This window comes from Pocillopora damicornis, chromosome 8, assembly GCF_964200805.1.
Source record: "Pocillopora damicornis chromosome 8, jaPocDami1.2, whole genome shotgun sequence".
NCBI classification, from domain to species: Eukaryota; Metazoa; Cnidaria; class Anthozoa; order Scleractinia; family Pocilloporidae; genus Pocillopora; species Pocillopora damicornis.
This window is the reverse complement of record NC_142677.1, coordinates 232655-247500: the sequence shown is the minus strand read 5'-3', so window position 1 is coordinate 247500 and position 14846 is coordinate 232655. Positions and strand designations below refer to the sequence as shown.

General features: G+C 37.3%; 2 protein-coding genes across 3 annotated transcripts; both read left to right on the top strand.

Moving 5' to 3' along the window:
• The first annotated feature begins 2873 nt into the window (after positions 1-2873).
• LOC149040804 (uncharacterized) lies at positions 2874-7167 on the top strand. The gene is made up of 6 exons (XM_089214639.1): positions 2874-2880; positions 3385-3635; positions 3805-3919; positions 4358-4465; positions 5693-5818; positions 5993-7167. The coding sequence occupies exons 1-6, from the start codon at positions 2874-2876 to the stop codon at positions 6448-6450; spliced, it is 1065 nt and encodes a 354-aa protein (XP_089070765.1). The 3' UTR covers positions 6451-7167.
• A 309-nt stretch (positions 7168-7476) lies between these two features.
• On the top strand, positions 7477-13838 carry LOC149040803 (uncharacterized). 2 transcript variants are annotated; one of them, XM_089180678.1, is made up of 6 exons: positions 7477-8668; positions 10461-10714; positions 10902-11016; positions 11759-11881; positions 12244-12369; positions 12546-13838. In XM_089180678.1, the coding sequence occupies exons 1-6, from the start codon at positions 8575-8577 to the stop codon at positions 13010-13012; spliced, it is 1179 nt and encodes a 392-aa protein (XP_089036804.1). In that variant the 5' UTR covers positions 7477-8574; the 3' UTR covers positions 13013-13838. The 2 variants fall into 2 exon arrangements, with proteins under 2 accessions (XP_089036804.1, XP_089036805.1); XM_089180679.1 differs by lacking the exon at positions 11759-11881.
• Positions 13839-14846: the final 1008 nt, after the last annotated feature.

The following is a 14846-nucleotide window of genomic DNA, read 5'->3' as shown; positions in this document are numbered from 1 at the left end:
GGTTACATTAAACGAGCCTTAAAATCTGATTGGTTGTTTTGTTTTTAGTGTAGCCTCCTCATTGGCTGGGAAAAAGATGCGATTTAAAGCAAAGAATGGTGCGATTCTGGAATAAATCGCATCAATTGGAACCAATCAGATTACAGGGACCACCAGTGATTTCAAAATGGGTGTAATAAATGATAGAATTGTGGCGAAAAAGCCCTAATCTCTCGCCAGATTCCCTATTTTTTGGACGTCCAAACAACTTCTCGCCATACGTTCCTTTCAAGCGAGTTACAATGTTTGCCTCGTGGCAATCACACAAATCTGTGCGCAAACGCAAGGATGCGATTACTGGCAACTTATTTCCCCGGGAAAGTTCCCTATGTATTACATCATCGACCTCCTGCTTTGTGAAAATGTCATGCGACGGTAAGCGAGCAAAACTTAATCTCTTTTTTGACTTTTTGTTTTTTTAAAGAATCACTCAACTGCATGAGGCCATAAATGTGAGTCTCATTTCTTTGAAATAAAACCGTATTTTGTTTCTCGGAAATCTTTCAATTTCATAACCAGTCATTCTCATGACATAATTCCATCAAATTATTTCCATCATATGGAAAGTATTACAGAGTTGCATTTTCAGCTCATTTTCATGAAACAAGCTCGAACCGCCAACTCTTATACCACTTCAGCATCCGTTCATAAGAAAACGTCTGTTCTTGAATTAACTTTGTTTTCGTGAGTTCGTCGTCTTGTTGTTAATTTCGGCAAACGATTTAGAGCTAATTTAGAGAAAAGAAAATATAAACAATTGGGGGTTATCAATTGACCTCCGTTGCCGATCTCTGACAATGTTTTCATCATTCTCACAAAATAATAATATCTCATAAAATAGTCATATGAGGGACCTTAAGCAGTTAGGACGGTAAAGATAAGGAAGACTTCGATTACAAAATGAATTGAATTTATTCTTTAAGTTAGAATTTCGTCTCTTACGGCGCTGCACCTCAACTTCAGCAAAACGTGAGTAAGCAGCATTGAGTACTAAATAGAAACTTAAATAATAGAGTCACCCACAAGAGTTTGAGTCTTAGATAGTACCAAATTACTGCATTTCATCTTTGCCTTGTTTTCTTTGGGTCTAACTTCCTATTTCCTCTAGACTGGTAGCTGTAGTAGGTTAGTATAGAATGAAATGGTACATCCCTTTCCGAAGGTGTACTTCTTCTCAAGGGAATAAAATATATCTCCTCTTATCCCTTTAACTCCCAAGATCTGATGTCAATTCTCCCCTCTGGCTACTACACATTTCCTTGTAAATTGGTTACGAGAGTTAGGTGTTCAATCAAGGTAATAAATCGTACCTAATGTTTGAATGTTTTCTTCAACTGTTTGCTGTATAATGTATGGATACTTTATGGAGAAGTTACATGGTAATCGCTTCTGGGAGTGAAAGGGTTAAAAGGTAAGAAAGTTTTTTTTCATTATTTACATTCGACATAAGGGGGAATCGAACTCCCAGTGGAAGACCGAAGTAATTTGCGTTGGCTAAGTTCCAAGTTTACAGAGTAAATACAGCAGCATTGAGTACTAAATAAAAACTTAAATAATAGAGTCACCCACATGAGTTTGAGTCTTAGATAGTACCAAATTACTGCATTTCATCTTTGCCTTGTTTTCTTTGGGTCTAACTTCCTATTTGCACAAGACTGGTAGCTGTAGTAGGTTAGTATAGAATGAAATGGTACATCCCTTTCAGAAAGTGTACTTCTTCTTAAGGGAATAAAATATATCTCCTCTTATCCCTTTAACTCCTAAGATCTGATTGTCAATTCTCCCCTCTGGCTACTACACATTTCCTTGTAAATTGGTTACGAGAGTTAGGTGTTCAATCAAGGTAATAAATCGTACCTGATGAGTTTGAGTGTTTTCATCAACTGTTTACTGTTTATACTATAGGGAGAAGTTACATGGTAATCGCTTCAAGGAGTGGAAGGGCTAAAAGGTACGAAAGTTTTTTTTCCATTATTTGCATAAGTCATAAGAGGAAATCGTACTCCCAGCGGAAGACTGAAGAAATTTGCTTCGGCCAAGTTTCAAGTTTACAGAAAGCCTGCTCTGAATTTGATACCCACCCGTTGTTATTTTTTATTCGCAATTACAATAAAAATAATAAAAGGCTAAGTGTCGTTATTTAAAGTTTGCCATCAAGCAGCTGCTCAAATTTTCAAGCCTAAGTATGAGCACATATTTTGCTAGGGAGATTTTTTCCTCCCAAAAGTGTTTGTCTAACTTGTTCATCAGTTAACCAAAGCTGATGTGCGTCCACCGATATTTCTTTATAAAAACAGGTCTTCAGGTGTTCGGCATCATAGAACGCTTCAAAGATTTGAAATTGAATTTCTGCTTGAAAGGTAGGAATAGTTCTTGTTAACAGTTTTATTGAGCGTGAATTGAAATGGAGATGTTCAGTCCATAGCGTATTTAGGCAAAAAAACAATCGAACAAGCGAAAGTATCATATGGAATGTAACAACTATGACCGAATTATTATGAGAAAAAAGTAGAGGTATATTTCTTTCAGACCGATGACACACAAATATTATTGAGACAACTGAACTAAAATTAGGCAAAGTTGCAGTTGATTAAAAAGAAGGACGATGTTGAAAGTAGCTTGATATATTTCCTCACAAGTTTAATTTTTTGAAACAGTACACTACTGCCTGTTAAAAATACGTCTCACGTTTCCTAGATTCGCTTAAATTGCCTAAATATTTCTTAACTTTTTAAACAGGAAAAATGCTGGAGAAAATAAAATGTTACCTACTCTTGGCTCTTTTTGCATGTCTGGACTGTTTTTCTGCAAATAACCAGTGCGGATTGAGTAGCATGGGAGGTATGGCTCGTAAGAATTCACCTTTTCTGGATATGATGTAGTCAGCCCTCCATATCTGTTATCTGCTGTGCGAAAAAAAAAGAGTTAACTTCCACGAAAACAAAATTATAAAAAACAGAAGATAGTAACCACTGTTAGCTCTTTTGAGTACCACACACCATCCAAGATCATTATATTTCGGCTGCAATTACACCCGAAGCCTTTCTAAGAGTGATTTTTCCCTGGAATAAATTATTTACTCTCTCCACAATATAATTGTTTGATATCAACCCTCACGTATTGTGAGTAAAAGAGTATTAGTTTTGACCATCTCTCCTAAAAGAAAAAAGGTCGAAAGAAATTACCTTTTTGGAGATGTAAATGCCGCACAAAAGGCTTTCGCGTTGAAGGCAATTTGACTGAATTACTGCCCATAATATGGAAAGGTTTGCCACCTGTTCATGCTTTTTTGATATAGCTGATTATATTTCTCATTGGTTTTCCTATTCCTTCTTCCTCCCTCAGATGATTGTCGAGTGATTGAATTCAAAGAAGGAACAAAAAATAAGATCTTAACAAATCACGTCATTAGGGGAGATCATCTGCCAGACAAGAATGTTTGTGAATTGAGATGCTATCTTGAACCAAACTGCGTGTCCTACAACTATGGTCCACTGTCAGATGGAGCATTCACATGTGAACTGAATGACAGGACCCACTTACAATTCCCCGACTCCCTTGAAGACAAAAGCGGATATGTATACACAGAAATTTTTGTAAGTACGGCCTGGTAACATGCAGTTTTAATTTACAAAGGTGATCAATTTACGAACAAAAAAAAACTCGGATATAGTGTTGTTCCCTTCGATGTTATTTATTTATCTATTCATCATTTTAAAATTGATTTATTGTATAAATTGATCTATTTTCTTCTTATCTTTTCAGAATCCTTGTGAGAGCATTCCATGTGCCAATCACGCCACATGTCAAGCGGGGTTTGGTAACCATGGATACCGCTGTATTTGTCCTGCTGGATATCGAGGAGTTCAGTGTAAAACAGGTGAGCAAAAAAATATCTAACGATAAAAAGATGAGTTCAGACAGTTCAATATTTAATTGAGTTTACAATAAAGTTAACCAGCTATAATTGCCAAAAAATTATGCGTGCAATGCTAAGATGGAGAAAAGACAGGAGAACAGGCGAAGAATCCTGACTAAAAGGATGTGAAAAGGAAAGGCAGGAAGAGGAACAGAAAGAAAAGTACACAGATATACAGGGCCACTTTCATAGAGTTGGAAGAAATGTCTTATAGTGGAGAGTTTTTAGCTTTGGTTTTTTTTCTTAAATTCTGTGAAGATGTTGATGAATGCCTATTAGGAAAACACGATTTTCCTGCTGAGCGCGAATGTGTCAATAATTTGGGTTCATATCAGTGCTCACATTGTCGACCTGTATAAATTGACGATGGAGAGACAAGAGCAAATTGACGATGGAGAGACAAGAGCAATCCGTGTGTTAGTAACTCCACATGTCAAGCGGGGTTTGGTAGTCATGGTTACCGCTGTATTTGTTCTGATGGATATGAAGGAGAGCTTTGCCAAATAGGTGAGAAAGGAAACTCCTCGTCATGGCAGGTCTTCATCTCCCAGGTGCACAGTTAATGTTACCCAATAAAGCTGCAAATAAAGTAGCCTCTCAGCAAGGAGAGTTTATATCCTCATCTGTCTAATCAATACAGCCTTGATATCTGCATTAAAGGATCTCTCCGTCATAGAGCAAGGGGCAAGTTAGATTTGTTCAGTATGTGCTCTCTCAATTGAATGCTAGAAGTTGTCAGAAGGATTGAAAATCCAAGGTTGTGACAACTGGAGAAGTCGTGATAAGATGTTCTTCTGCAGCATTAACCGAGGGGCGATACAAAGTATTACTGTCGTGATGTGATAAATCCTAGATAATGGAGCCTACAGAAAAACGAGAAAGTAAGAGAATATCGGAATAAGAATGGGTGATATGAACGGAAAATTGCCTCATGTTGTCAATTGTAGATATTTGATGCAAGGGCAAGAACAGAAATGAAACGAATAAAAGTATAAGTTTCGTGCTGAAAGCAAATATTTGAAATTTTGCAAAAACTGATAGAAATAATTGATTAATACGATGGAGGTGCACTTTAGATGAATAAGATCTATGTCAAAATAAGGAATATTATGGTTTTTTCATCTTCCTTTAATCTTGAATAGATATTGACGAATGTGTCTAAGGCAAGGTTAAGTGTTCCTCTGATGGCAGTTGTGTTAATGTTATGGGCTCATACGTCTTAGTTTTCCGTCTCGTGTAACTCGTATGTAGATATTGATGAGTGTACATCAAGCAAACACGATTGTTCCTCTGACGGCGACTGTGTTAATGTCGTGGGTTCATATCAGTGTTCTTGCAAGCCTGGATTTACTGGCAATGGTAAAATTTGCCAGGGGAAGATTTATTTTATATAAAAGTGCAAAGCTATTGATTACCCTCTTCACTACTCTTGCAAGACAGAAATAACTGATGCGTTTCGCAAGGTCAATTGTCCTTAAAATTACTGCAAAAAAAGGGTCAGTCTTTACATTTTTATGTAACAGAGAAGGCTGCCTTCACATCATAATCAGCAAAATTGCTTTTTTAAGGATATTTCAAATATACAGAACGATGCCGAACTTCTGCAAACCCGTGAATTCATGACCTCAGTACGTTACACTTTTCAGTAGACTCTGGGAAACGCAAAAAAACAACCCCACCTCTTCTGATAATTTCCCTACACCTTGATTAGTCTTATATTCCATTTCTACTTAGATATCGATGAGTGTAACGATGGAAGCCATGACTGTCACTTTGCGGCCGATTGTACAAACACCGCTGGATCATTCGACTGCAGCTGTCAGTCTGGACACCTTGGAGATGGACGGCACTTTTGCTCAGGTATATCTTGATCTTTAACCCAAAACAAACAAACGTGAGTGAGTAGGGTGGTTTGAACATAACCAAAGTTATTCTGTAATTACTTTCCTCAAACAAATCAATTTATTTTGCGTTACCGTTTCTAAGACACGAAAACCTAAGGCTTTCTTTGAAACCTGACAAACTTTTTAACAGATAACTGGAAAAAGGTGAACCTCGATCCTGTCTGTTTTGGGACAAAAAATGACGACCACGGAACTTTTGATATCCAAGAAGCCGGTCAAATCTACACTTTTAAACTTGTCCATACAAGTGGCTCCGTGACATGCGCCACTTCAACAATATCAACAAAGTGGGGATGCTCATTGCCATTTTACGGAAATCACAACCTAATGACGGTGATAACTTACAGCAACAAAACAGTTCTCCCGCTTGCTGAGTTCTTGAAAGGCAACGACAGAACATACTATACTTACCAACTTGACGGTGCCGATGTCAACTCCACAACACTAGTGTTTAAGCTCCTCCCCACCCCACTGGTTGTATCGGTTGGTCAGCAGTTCCAATTATGGTATGCGCATGACTTGGTTAATTATACAGAGTATAATAACGATGGTAAGACATGCGCAGACGTTTATGCTCTGTACCATTGACACGGTTAAACGGTTGCGGCAACTACAGATGACTTCGGTCGTACGTCTGCACTTTGCTGAATCACAGCCGGCAAACAATCGGAGAGCGGGTGGTATTTAGTTCATAAAGAAGGCACGGTAAATGTGATATGGCTTCAATCACCAGGTCCTTAATAAATGGTCCGTTCAGTTGGCACGATAAGTAAGCTGATTGGTTACAGGGTCCCTATATTGACAAATTCAGCAAGCTTCGACATCGATATGGAAACGTAGTAGATAACTTCATGTAGTAATGCAAGTATGTAATGACGAAAAGAAAAAACAGAAAAAAAAGCAACACTAAGAGTCGAGATTTGCCATAATATTACCTAGTGTAGTAATGAAGTGCCTCCTTAGCTATTCACCAGCTTACATTCATCGCGCGCTTACGGCATTATTGTTAAATATTTCACAACAGTTATTTTCCCTGCGGCTGATGCTTATGAATTTGCTTTCTTTCAATGAAAATGAATTGAAAATAAACTTTAGCGCCCCAGAGCTCATAAAAAACTTCAATAAATGACAATCTCTTTTATCAGCTCTTCTTTAAGATAGCTTAAATTTAAAACTGTCGAGTTTCATTTTATGCCTTGTTTCTGTTTTTCATCATCTTTACAGTGGTTTGAGTCCAGAAATCGCACTTTGAAGAGCTTGTATTTAATTTTATCTTCAGTAAATAAATAAGTGAACTTACGGAAATTTTGATTGGCAGTAAGAGCTGATTGGGGTACCCCGTTGGTTTAAACAGTTAAGAAAAGTGTACTACGGTAGCTGCAATTTGCGTTTGTTGCATTTTAAAGATACAAGACGGAATGGCGGTACGTTTGTGACAGAAAAGATTATTAAACCGTTTAACCATCCTACAAAAATTAGCCCTGAATAATTTTGGTAACCAAAGACACTGCTTTTTTTTGTGGGCGGCTTGCACATTTAATTTCAGCTTTAAAACAGTGTCGACGGGGTGTCCTTGTAACATATTGCCAATACAATTGTTTCCTTAAGTTTGCTTTTGTGGTATTTTTTTTTCGCTTTTAACGAGGCAGGACATCAGTCTCTTTCATGACACCAAGGCGATATCTTTGAGTTAAGATAAGAAAAAAAATGAGTACTCTTAAGGTAAACAAAACGTCAGGTGCAAACTTGACCCATGAAAGTGTATCACCAACCTAATCTACATTGAGAATTTTCTATATGATTGATATCAAGTGGATTCACTTTAATTATATTCAATTTTACCCTCCTTCTTATTTGAATTTGGTTATTTAGAGGCAAAGGTGTTCAAGTTTGGGTTTATCACTTGAAATATTTTAGCTTAAAAAAGTGTTGATGGTTTCTTCAATTTTCATTTCCACAAAATTAAATCTATCTCTGTTCCGCATGTTCTCTGTTTCAAGTATTTCCTTAAGCTTTCATCTTATCGTTGAAGAATTCTTTTTTAATTAATTATCACTTGAAATATTTTAGCTCAAAAAAGTGTTGATGATCTTTTAAATTTTCATTTCCACAAAAATAAATCTATCACTGTTCAGCATGTTCTCTGTTTCAAGTATTTCCTTAAAATTAAAATAAATGTGCATGCTTTCTCGCACGTCTTTGTCGTGGAGCTTTTTGAAGCGGTCCAACCTTTTTTATTTTGATCCTTCTATAAATTAATCTGCAGTTGAACGCGCTCGACAGATTTTCAACTTCATTTAACGCATACATCAAAGTGGTGACACTGAAAAACGTCTTGCGTTAGGCAATCTTCGGCAAACGGTTAATTAGTTATTTACAAAGGCTAACATCACGCATTTAAGTTATTTTTTTTTCTCCTACAGCTTTCCTGTAATTCTTAAGACTCGATGTTTTGTTTTCAAATTAAGTTAAGCCATGAGATTATTCAAGTGACGTATTCGCAAATGTTAAAAAATAAAATCCTATAACTGCGAAGCGTGCTGGTCTCACATCTGCCGCTAATATTAATATTCATTTTCCTCTTTTATGATTCTGCAATTCGCTGTATTGTTTTGAGTGTTGAAATATTAGGTCTCGTTGCATTTACAAGAGAGACCAGCGTTTCATTTAGCTCGCTATAGCTAGCTGAAGGGTGTTCTCACTAACGACAATATGATACTGTTCTCACCAGCCGTTAGTGATCCTTCAATGAGTAAGGTCCTAACTTTTATATGGATTTTTCGTTTTGGTGTACTGGTGTATGGAGGTAAGTGACTCCTGCCAAAAGCTGGCATCGCTGACACTCATTAAGTTAAATTTAAATCTATTCCGAGTGATGACTTTCATTTCCACAGAATTAAATCTATGGCCATTCAGCATGTTTTGTGTTTCAAGTATTTCCTTAAGCTTTCATCGAATCGTTGAACAATTCCTATTTAATTAAAATAAATAAGCATGCCTCCTCGCACGTCTTTGTCTTGGACCTTTTTGAAGCCTTCCAACCTTTTAGTATAATGATCCTTCAATAAATTGATTTGCCGTTGAACGCACTCGACAGATTTTCAATTTCATTTAATGCAAACATTTAATTGGTAACACTGAAAAACCTCTTGCGTTAGGTAATCTTCGGCAAACGGTTAATTAGTTATTTACAAAGGCCAACATCACGCATTGAAGTTATTTTTTTCTCCTACAGTTTTTCTGTAATTCTTAAGACTCAATGTTTTGTTTTCAAATTAAGTTAGGCCATGCGAATGTTCAAGTGACGTATTCGTAAATGTTAAAAAATAAAATTCTATAACTTCGAAGGGTGCTGATCGCACATCTGCCGCTTACATTAATAATTACTTTCCTCTTTTATGATTCTGCAATTCGCTGTATTGTTTTGAGTGTTGAAATATTAAGTCTGGTTGCATTTACAAGAGAGACCAGCGTTTCATTTAGCTCGCTATAGCTAGCTGAAGGGTGTTCTCACTAAGGACAATATGGTACTGCTCTCACCTGCCGTTAGTGATCCTTCAATAAGTAAGGTACAAACTTTTCTATGGATTTTTCGTTCTGGTGTACTGGTGCATGGAGGTAAGTGACTCCTGCCTAAAGCTGGCATCGCTGACACTTTAATCTATTATCACTGTTGTATTCGTGATCAGATTCATATCCTTGTGTTATGGTACAAAAGAAAGTAAGTGTGTGAAAAGAGAAAACTCATTAAGTTAACTTTAAATCTATTCATGGTAATGATGTGAAATTTCTAATTCTCAAAGAAAAAATGACAGAAATGGGATATTGCACGATAGCACGTTATTGCAAAACTGCCCTGTTTACAATGCCGTGATCTTAGTTGGGCGTAAAGGAAACGTGGACGTGGAGAGAAGATCTGTTGGTAAAATTATTGCGGATTGAAGGCGACATTGATCTATATATATATGATTTGTCCACAATATTTGAGTTGCTGATGTCCGATAATTACATAATAAATGGAACGGAAAAAGACACTGATGAAGACCTTGAAAGCTAAAGGAGTAACAATATAGACTTGCTATCGTAAAGAATTTCTAAAGCTGACGTTCCAGAGCGAAGCGCTAACGGTTATTGAGTTCTACCCCCACTGAGGCAGCGTCACAGTTTCCCTAGAAACCCACCCCCTCATTTTAAAACCAGATCCTATTTAGAATTATAATGGCGAACATCAATCTTGTTCTTCAATGTAATGGGTAAATAAAAAAACGATGGTCCGAAAATGCAACTTTTCTGGTAAGGTGAATATGATGCATGGATAATTCAAGTTTGCAGGCTATTTAGCTAAGTCACTCACCTAACGAAAAGAGAGGAAAGGCTTATCACCTGCCTTTCTTTCGAGGATGAAAAAGCGTAGCAAATATTCGTGGTTTTTTTTATCGAGCGGCAAATCAAGGGTTAATTGTGTAGTTTCCCTGACATTTATGGAACAACTTTCAACAAATATTGCGATAAGACTTAGGTTGTCGGCTTCCTTTAAGCTTGTGTGCTGTTTGATTTCATTTTCTCATTGGCTTATTTATTTCTTGCCAAACCCTTAGATGATTGCCGAGTGATTCAGTTCAAAGCAGGAACGAAAAACAAGATCTTAACAAAACACGTCATAAGAAGTGAACAAGCAAAGGACAAGGATATCTGCGAGTTGAAATGCTACTTTGAACCAAACTGTGTGTCCTATAACTATGGTCCTCTGGGAGATGAAGCATTCACATGCGAGCTAAATAACAGAACTCATTTGCAAGTCTCTCCCAGTTACTTCGAATATAGGAACGACTTTTTATACAGAGCAATCATTGTAAGTAAATAACAATATCAATTTTACCAGGATGATCGTTCCGCGAACGAGAAACCTCTGTTTCAAGTTGATCCTCCTCGTTTATTTATTTACCACTTTATTATTTATCTCTCTAAATACTCAGTCTATTTATTTACTTGTCTAAGCTTTATCTATCTAATTACTTGATTCATCTTTTGCATTTTAGAATTCCTGTGAGAGCAATCCGTGTGTTAGTAACTCTACTTGTCAAGCGGGGTTTGGTAGTCATGGTTACCGCTGTATTTGTTCTGACGGATATGAAGGAGAGCTTTGCCAAATAGGTGAGAAAGGAAACTCCTCGTCGTGGCAGGTCTTCATCTCCCAGGTTCATAGTTAAAGTTACGCAATAAAGCTGCAAATAAAGTAGCCTCTCAGCAAGGAAAGTTTTGAATCCTCATCTGTTTAATCAATACAGCCTTAATATCTGCTAAAGGATATCTCCGTCACAGGGTAAGGGGCAAGTTAGATTTGTTCTGTATGTGCTCCCTAAAATGCTAGAGGTTGTTAGAAGGATTGAAACCCCAAGGTTGAGACAACTGGAGACGTCGTTATAAGATGTTCTTCTGCAGCATTAACCGAGAGGTGATATTAAAGTATTGCTGTACTGATGTGATAAATCCTAGATAATGGAGATTACAGAAAAACGAGAAAGAAAGAGAATATCAGAATAAGAAAGGGTGATACGAAGGGAAAACTGCCTTCATGTTGTCAACTATGGATATTTGATGCAAGGGCAAGAACAGAAATGAAACGAATAAAAGTATAAGTTTCGTGCTGAAAGCAAATAGTTCAGTGGAATTTTGGAATAACTGACAGAAATAATTGATTAATACGATCGAGATGAACTTTAGATGAAAAAGATCTATTTCAAAATAAGGAATATGGTTTTTTCATCTTCCTTTAATCTTGAATAGATATTGACGAATGTGTCTAAGGCAAGGAGAAGTGTTCCTCTGATGGCAGTTGTCTTAATGTTATGGGCTCATACGTCTAACTTTTCCGTCTCTTGTAACTCGTGTGCAGATACTGATGAGTGTACATCAAGCAAACACGATTGTTCCTCTGACGGCGACTGTGTTAATGTCGTGGGTTCATATCAGTGCTTTTGCGAATCTGGATTTACTGGCGATGGTAAAATTTGCCAAGGTAACATTTATTTTATATAAAAGTGCAAAGCTATCGATTACTCTCTTCATCAGTCTTGTAAGACAGAAATAACTGATGCAATTCGTAGGGTCAATTGTTCTTAAAATTACTGCTAAAAAATGGTAAGTCTTTACATGTTTATGTATCTGAGAAGACTGCCTCCACATCATAGTCAGCAAAATTGCTGCTTTAAGCATATTTAAAATATACAGAATGATGCCGAACTTCTGGCAAACCTGTGAATCCGCGACCTCAACACATTACACTTTTCAGTAGATTCTGGGAAACGCCAAAAAAACAACCCCGCCTCTTCTGATAATTTCCCTACACCTTGATTAGTCTCATATTCCATTTCTACTTAGATATCGATGAGTGTAACGATGGAAGCCATGACTGTCACTTTGCGGCCGATTGTACAAACACCGCTGGATCATTCGACTGCAGCTGTCAGTCTGGACATCTTGGAGATGGACGGCACTTTTGCTCAGGTATATCTTGATCTTTAACCCAAAACACAAACAAATGTGAGTGAATAGTGTGGTTTGAACATAATCACAGTTATCCTTTAATTACTTTCCTCAAATAAATCAATTTATTTTGCGTTACCATTTCCAAGACACGAAAACCTGAGGCTTTCTTTGAAACCTGGCAAACTTTTTAACAGATAACTGGAAAAAGGTCAACCTCGATACTGTCTGTTTTGGGACAAAAAATGACGATTACGGAACTTTTGATATCCGAGAAGCCGGTCAAGTCTACACTTTCAAACTCGTACATACAAGTGGCTCCGTTACATGCGACACTGATCGCTCACCGACCAAATGGGGATGCTTACGGACAGAATACGGAAATTATAACCTGATGACAGTGATAACATACAGCAACAAAACTGTTCTTCCACTTGCTGAGTTCGTGAAAAGTAACGCCGAACACAAACTGTATACTTACCAACTTGATGGTGCTGATGTCAACTCTCCCACGCTTGTGTTTAATTTTCTCCCCATGCCCTTGGTTGTATCTGTTGGCCAACAGTTCCAAATTTGGTATGCGCATGACCTGGTTGGTTATACCGAGTATAATAACGATGGTGAGACATGTGCGGACGTTTATGCTTTGTACCCTTTAAACTGAAATTCAGCATTGAACTAAATCTGAGATTTGGAAGGTCGAAAGTTTCTTTATGGAGATCAAAGTTTTAATTTGATTTAACAAGATCAAGTTAGAGTCAAATTGAGAGAAGAAAAAGTACGCCTGAAAGATTATTAAAATGTCATGGGGGAGAGGGTGAAAATAGGCGTGTGTCGCTGTTTTGAAGGCTAGAGCGTAATCTTCGAAGATCATTTGGCCAGCATGCCTACTCATGCCTACCGAAAGTGAATGTAAAGCGCGTACTATTAAGTTAGAAGTCAGCCCACCAGATTAACTCAAAGTAAATTAGAGTCGATCAGAGAGAGAATCAGAGTTTATCAGTCAGTCTGAGTTATAACGAGTTAAGTCAAGAGGGATGAATTTTCTGTAAGTATAATTGTATAAGAGAACATATATCAAAGAAGATTGAAAAGGACGGATCGAGGATCCTTGGTGCCTTTCGCCGAGCGAAGTTCCATCTGCTGTATTTCAGAAACCTTTTCTACAGCGGTTGCTATAATTATTATTTAGAAAGTTGAGACCTGAACAATACCAGATATAACGTTCTCATACCAATGTAGTTAGATTTTAGCATTAGCTTGGAAGAGAAGTGTCAAATACATTTAATCAGTGTGGTTTCAAGTAAAAGAAGGGGCCGAGAAAAATTCATTTAACATTTTAAAAATTAACAGACCTTCTTAAATTTATCATCATGTGATAAATTTATCATATAATGTGATATGTAACCAAGTTCCAATTAATTTCAGTCACTGCTGTTATTTGGGAATGATAACAGAAGACGGATTGAATAAATTACACATGTTTGTCGGTCTCTTTCGAGCTCGCATTTTGTTCAGTTCTAGTAATTCTGAGTAATTTTCGTTTTGAATGGTATACGCGCTATTTGAACGATAGAATTGCCAAAAGTGAATTTAAAAAAATCGAGTATTTGGAAGTACTTTACCATTTTTTAATCCATGGATTCGAGATGGCCAATTAAAAAAAAAATAGTTGTGTATTGGAGACGAGCTGTTCACATGGCTATGGCTTCCCTTTTAGCCCCTTATGATTCTTATTCAATTAGACAAACAGTAACGATAGAGGGAGACACAGACAGAGACGTTCAGCCTGGTTTTTTTAAAGGGATGATAACACTATCTACTGGATGAATTGCTATCCGACGTGTAGCACAGTAGGTTTCGTTATTACTTATCGTCTGGATAACGATTTATCCGTTGTATAGCAATGCCCTTTATCTGTCCTTTAAAAAACTGGTCCTGGTGGACATGTAGCGAGATTGACGAACACTGAAACAGGCCTGAGAGAGAGAGAGAGAGAGAGAGAGAGAGAGAGAGAGAGAGAGAGAGAAAGAGAGAGAGAGAGAGAGAGAGAGAGAGAGAGAGAGAGAGAGAGAGAGAGAGAGAGAGAGAGAGAGAGAGAGAGAGAGAGAGAGAGAGAGAGAGAGAGAGAGAGAGAACAAAAGGAGCTTCGTGAGAAAGAACTGAGTAGACGAAAAGGTGGCGGGCTATCACGGATACAGCAGATGCCACCTCCAATGTATTACATTTTTTATCCTTTTTATATTTTATTAACTTTTATATATCCTTTGCTTCGTTGTATGGATAGATCTTTACGAATGTATCATAAATAATGACGATTGTTCCTTTTACGGCGAATGCACAGCACATGTAGGTATGGATTTACTAAAGATGGGAAAAACTGCCAAGGCAAGCCTTTACATCAGTGAAATTCGACCCTCCGATAACATGGCAAGGAGCAAGTACAGTGAGATTTGTTCCACATCTGATCTCACGAGGAACGTTAAAAGTTGTCAAAG

What these genes read in the sequence shown, in the direction of transcription:
- LOC149040804 (XM_089214639.1), top strand. An exon ending in AGGAGTTCAGTGTAAAACAG is followed by an intron (nt 3,920 to 4,357) that starts GTGAGCAAAAAA and finishes GACGATGGAGAG; the next exon opens with ACAAGAGCAATCCGTGTGTT. An exon ending in TGGACGGCACTTTTGCTCAG is followed by an intron (nt 5,819 to 5,992) that starts GTATATCTTGAT and finishes ACTTTTTAACAG; the next exon opens with ATAACTGGAAAAAGGTGAAC.
- LOC149040803 (XM_089180678.1), top strand. Translation starts at nt 8,575, where the DNA reads ATGATACTGTTCTCACCAGCCGTTAGTGATCCTTCAATGAGTAAGGTC. An exon ending in TTTTATACAGAGCAATCATT is followed by an intron (nt 10,715 to 10,901) that starts GTAAGTAAATAA and finishes TTTGCATTTTAG; the next exon opens with AATTCCTGTGAGAGCAATCC. An exon ending in AGGAGAGCTTTGCCAAATAG is followed by an intron (nt 11,017 to 11,758) that starts GTGAGAAAGGAA and finishes ACTCGTGTGCAG; the next exon opens with ATACTGATGAGTGTACATCA.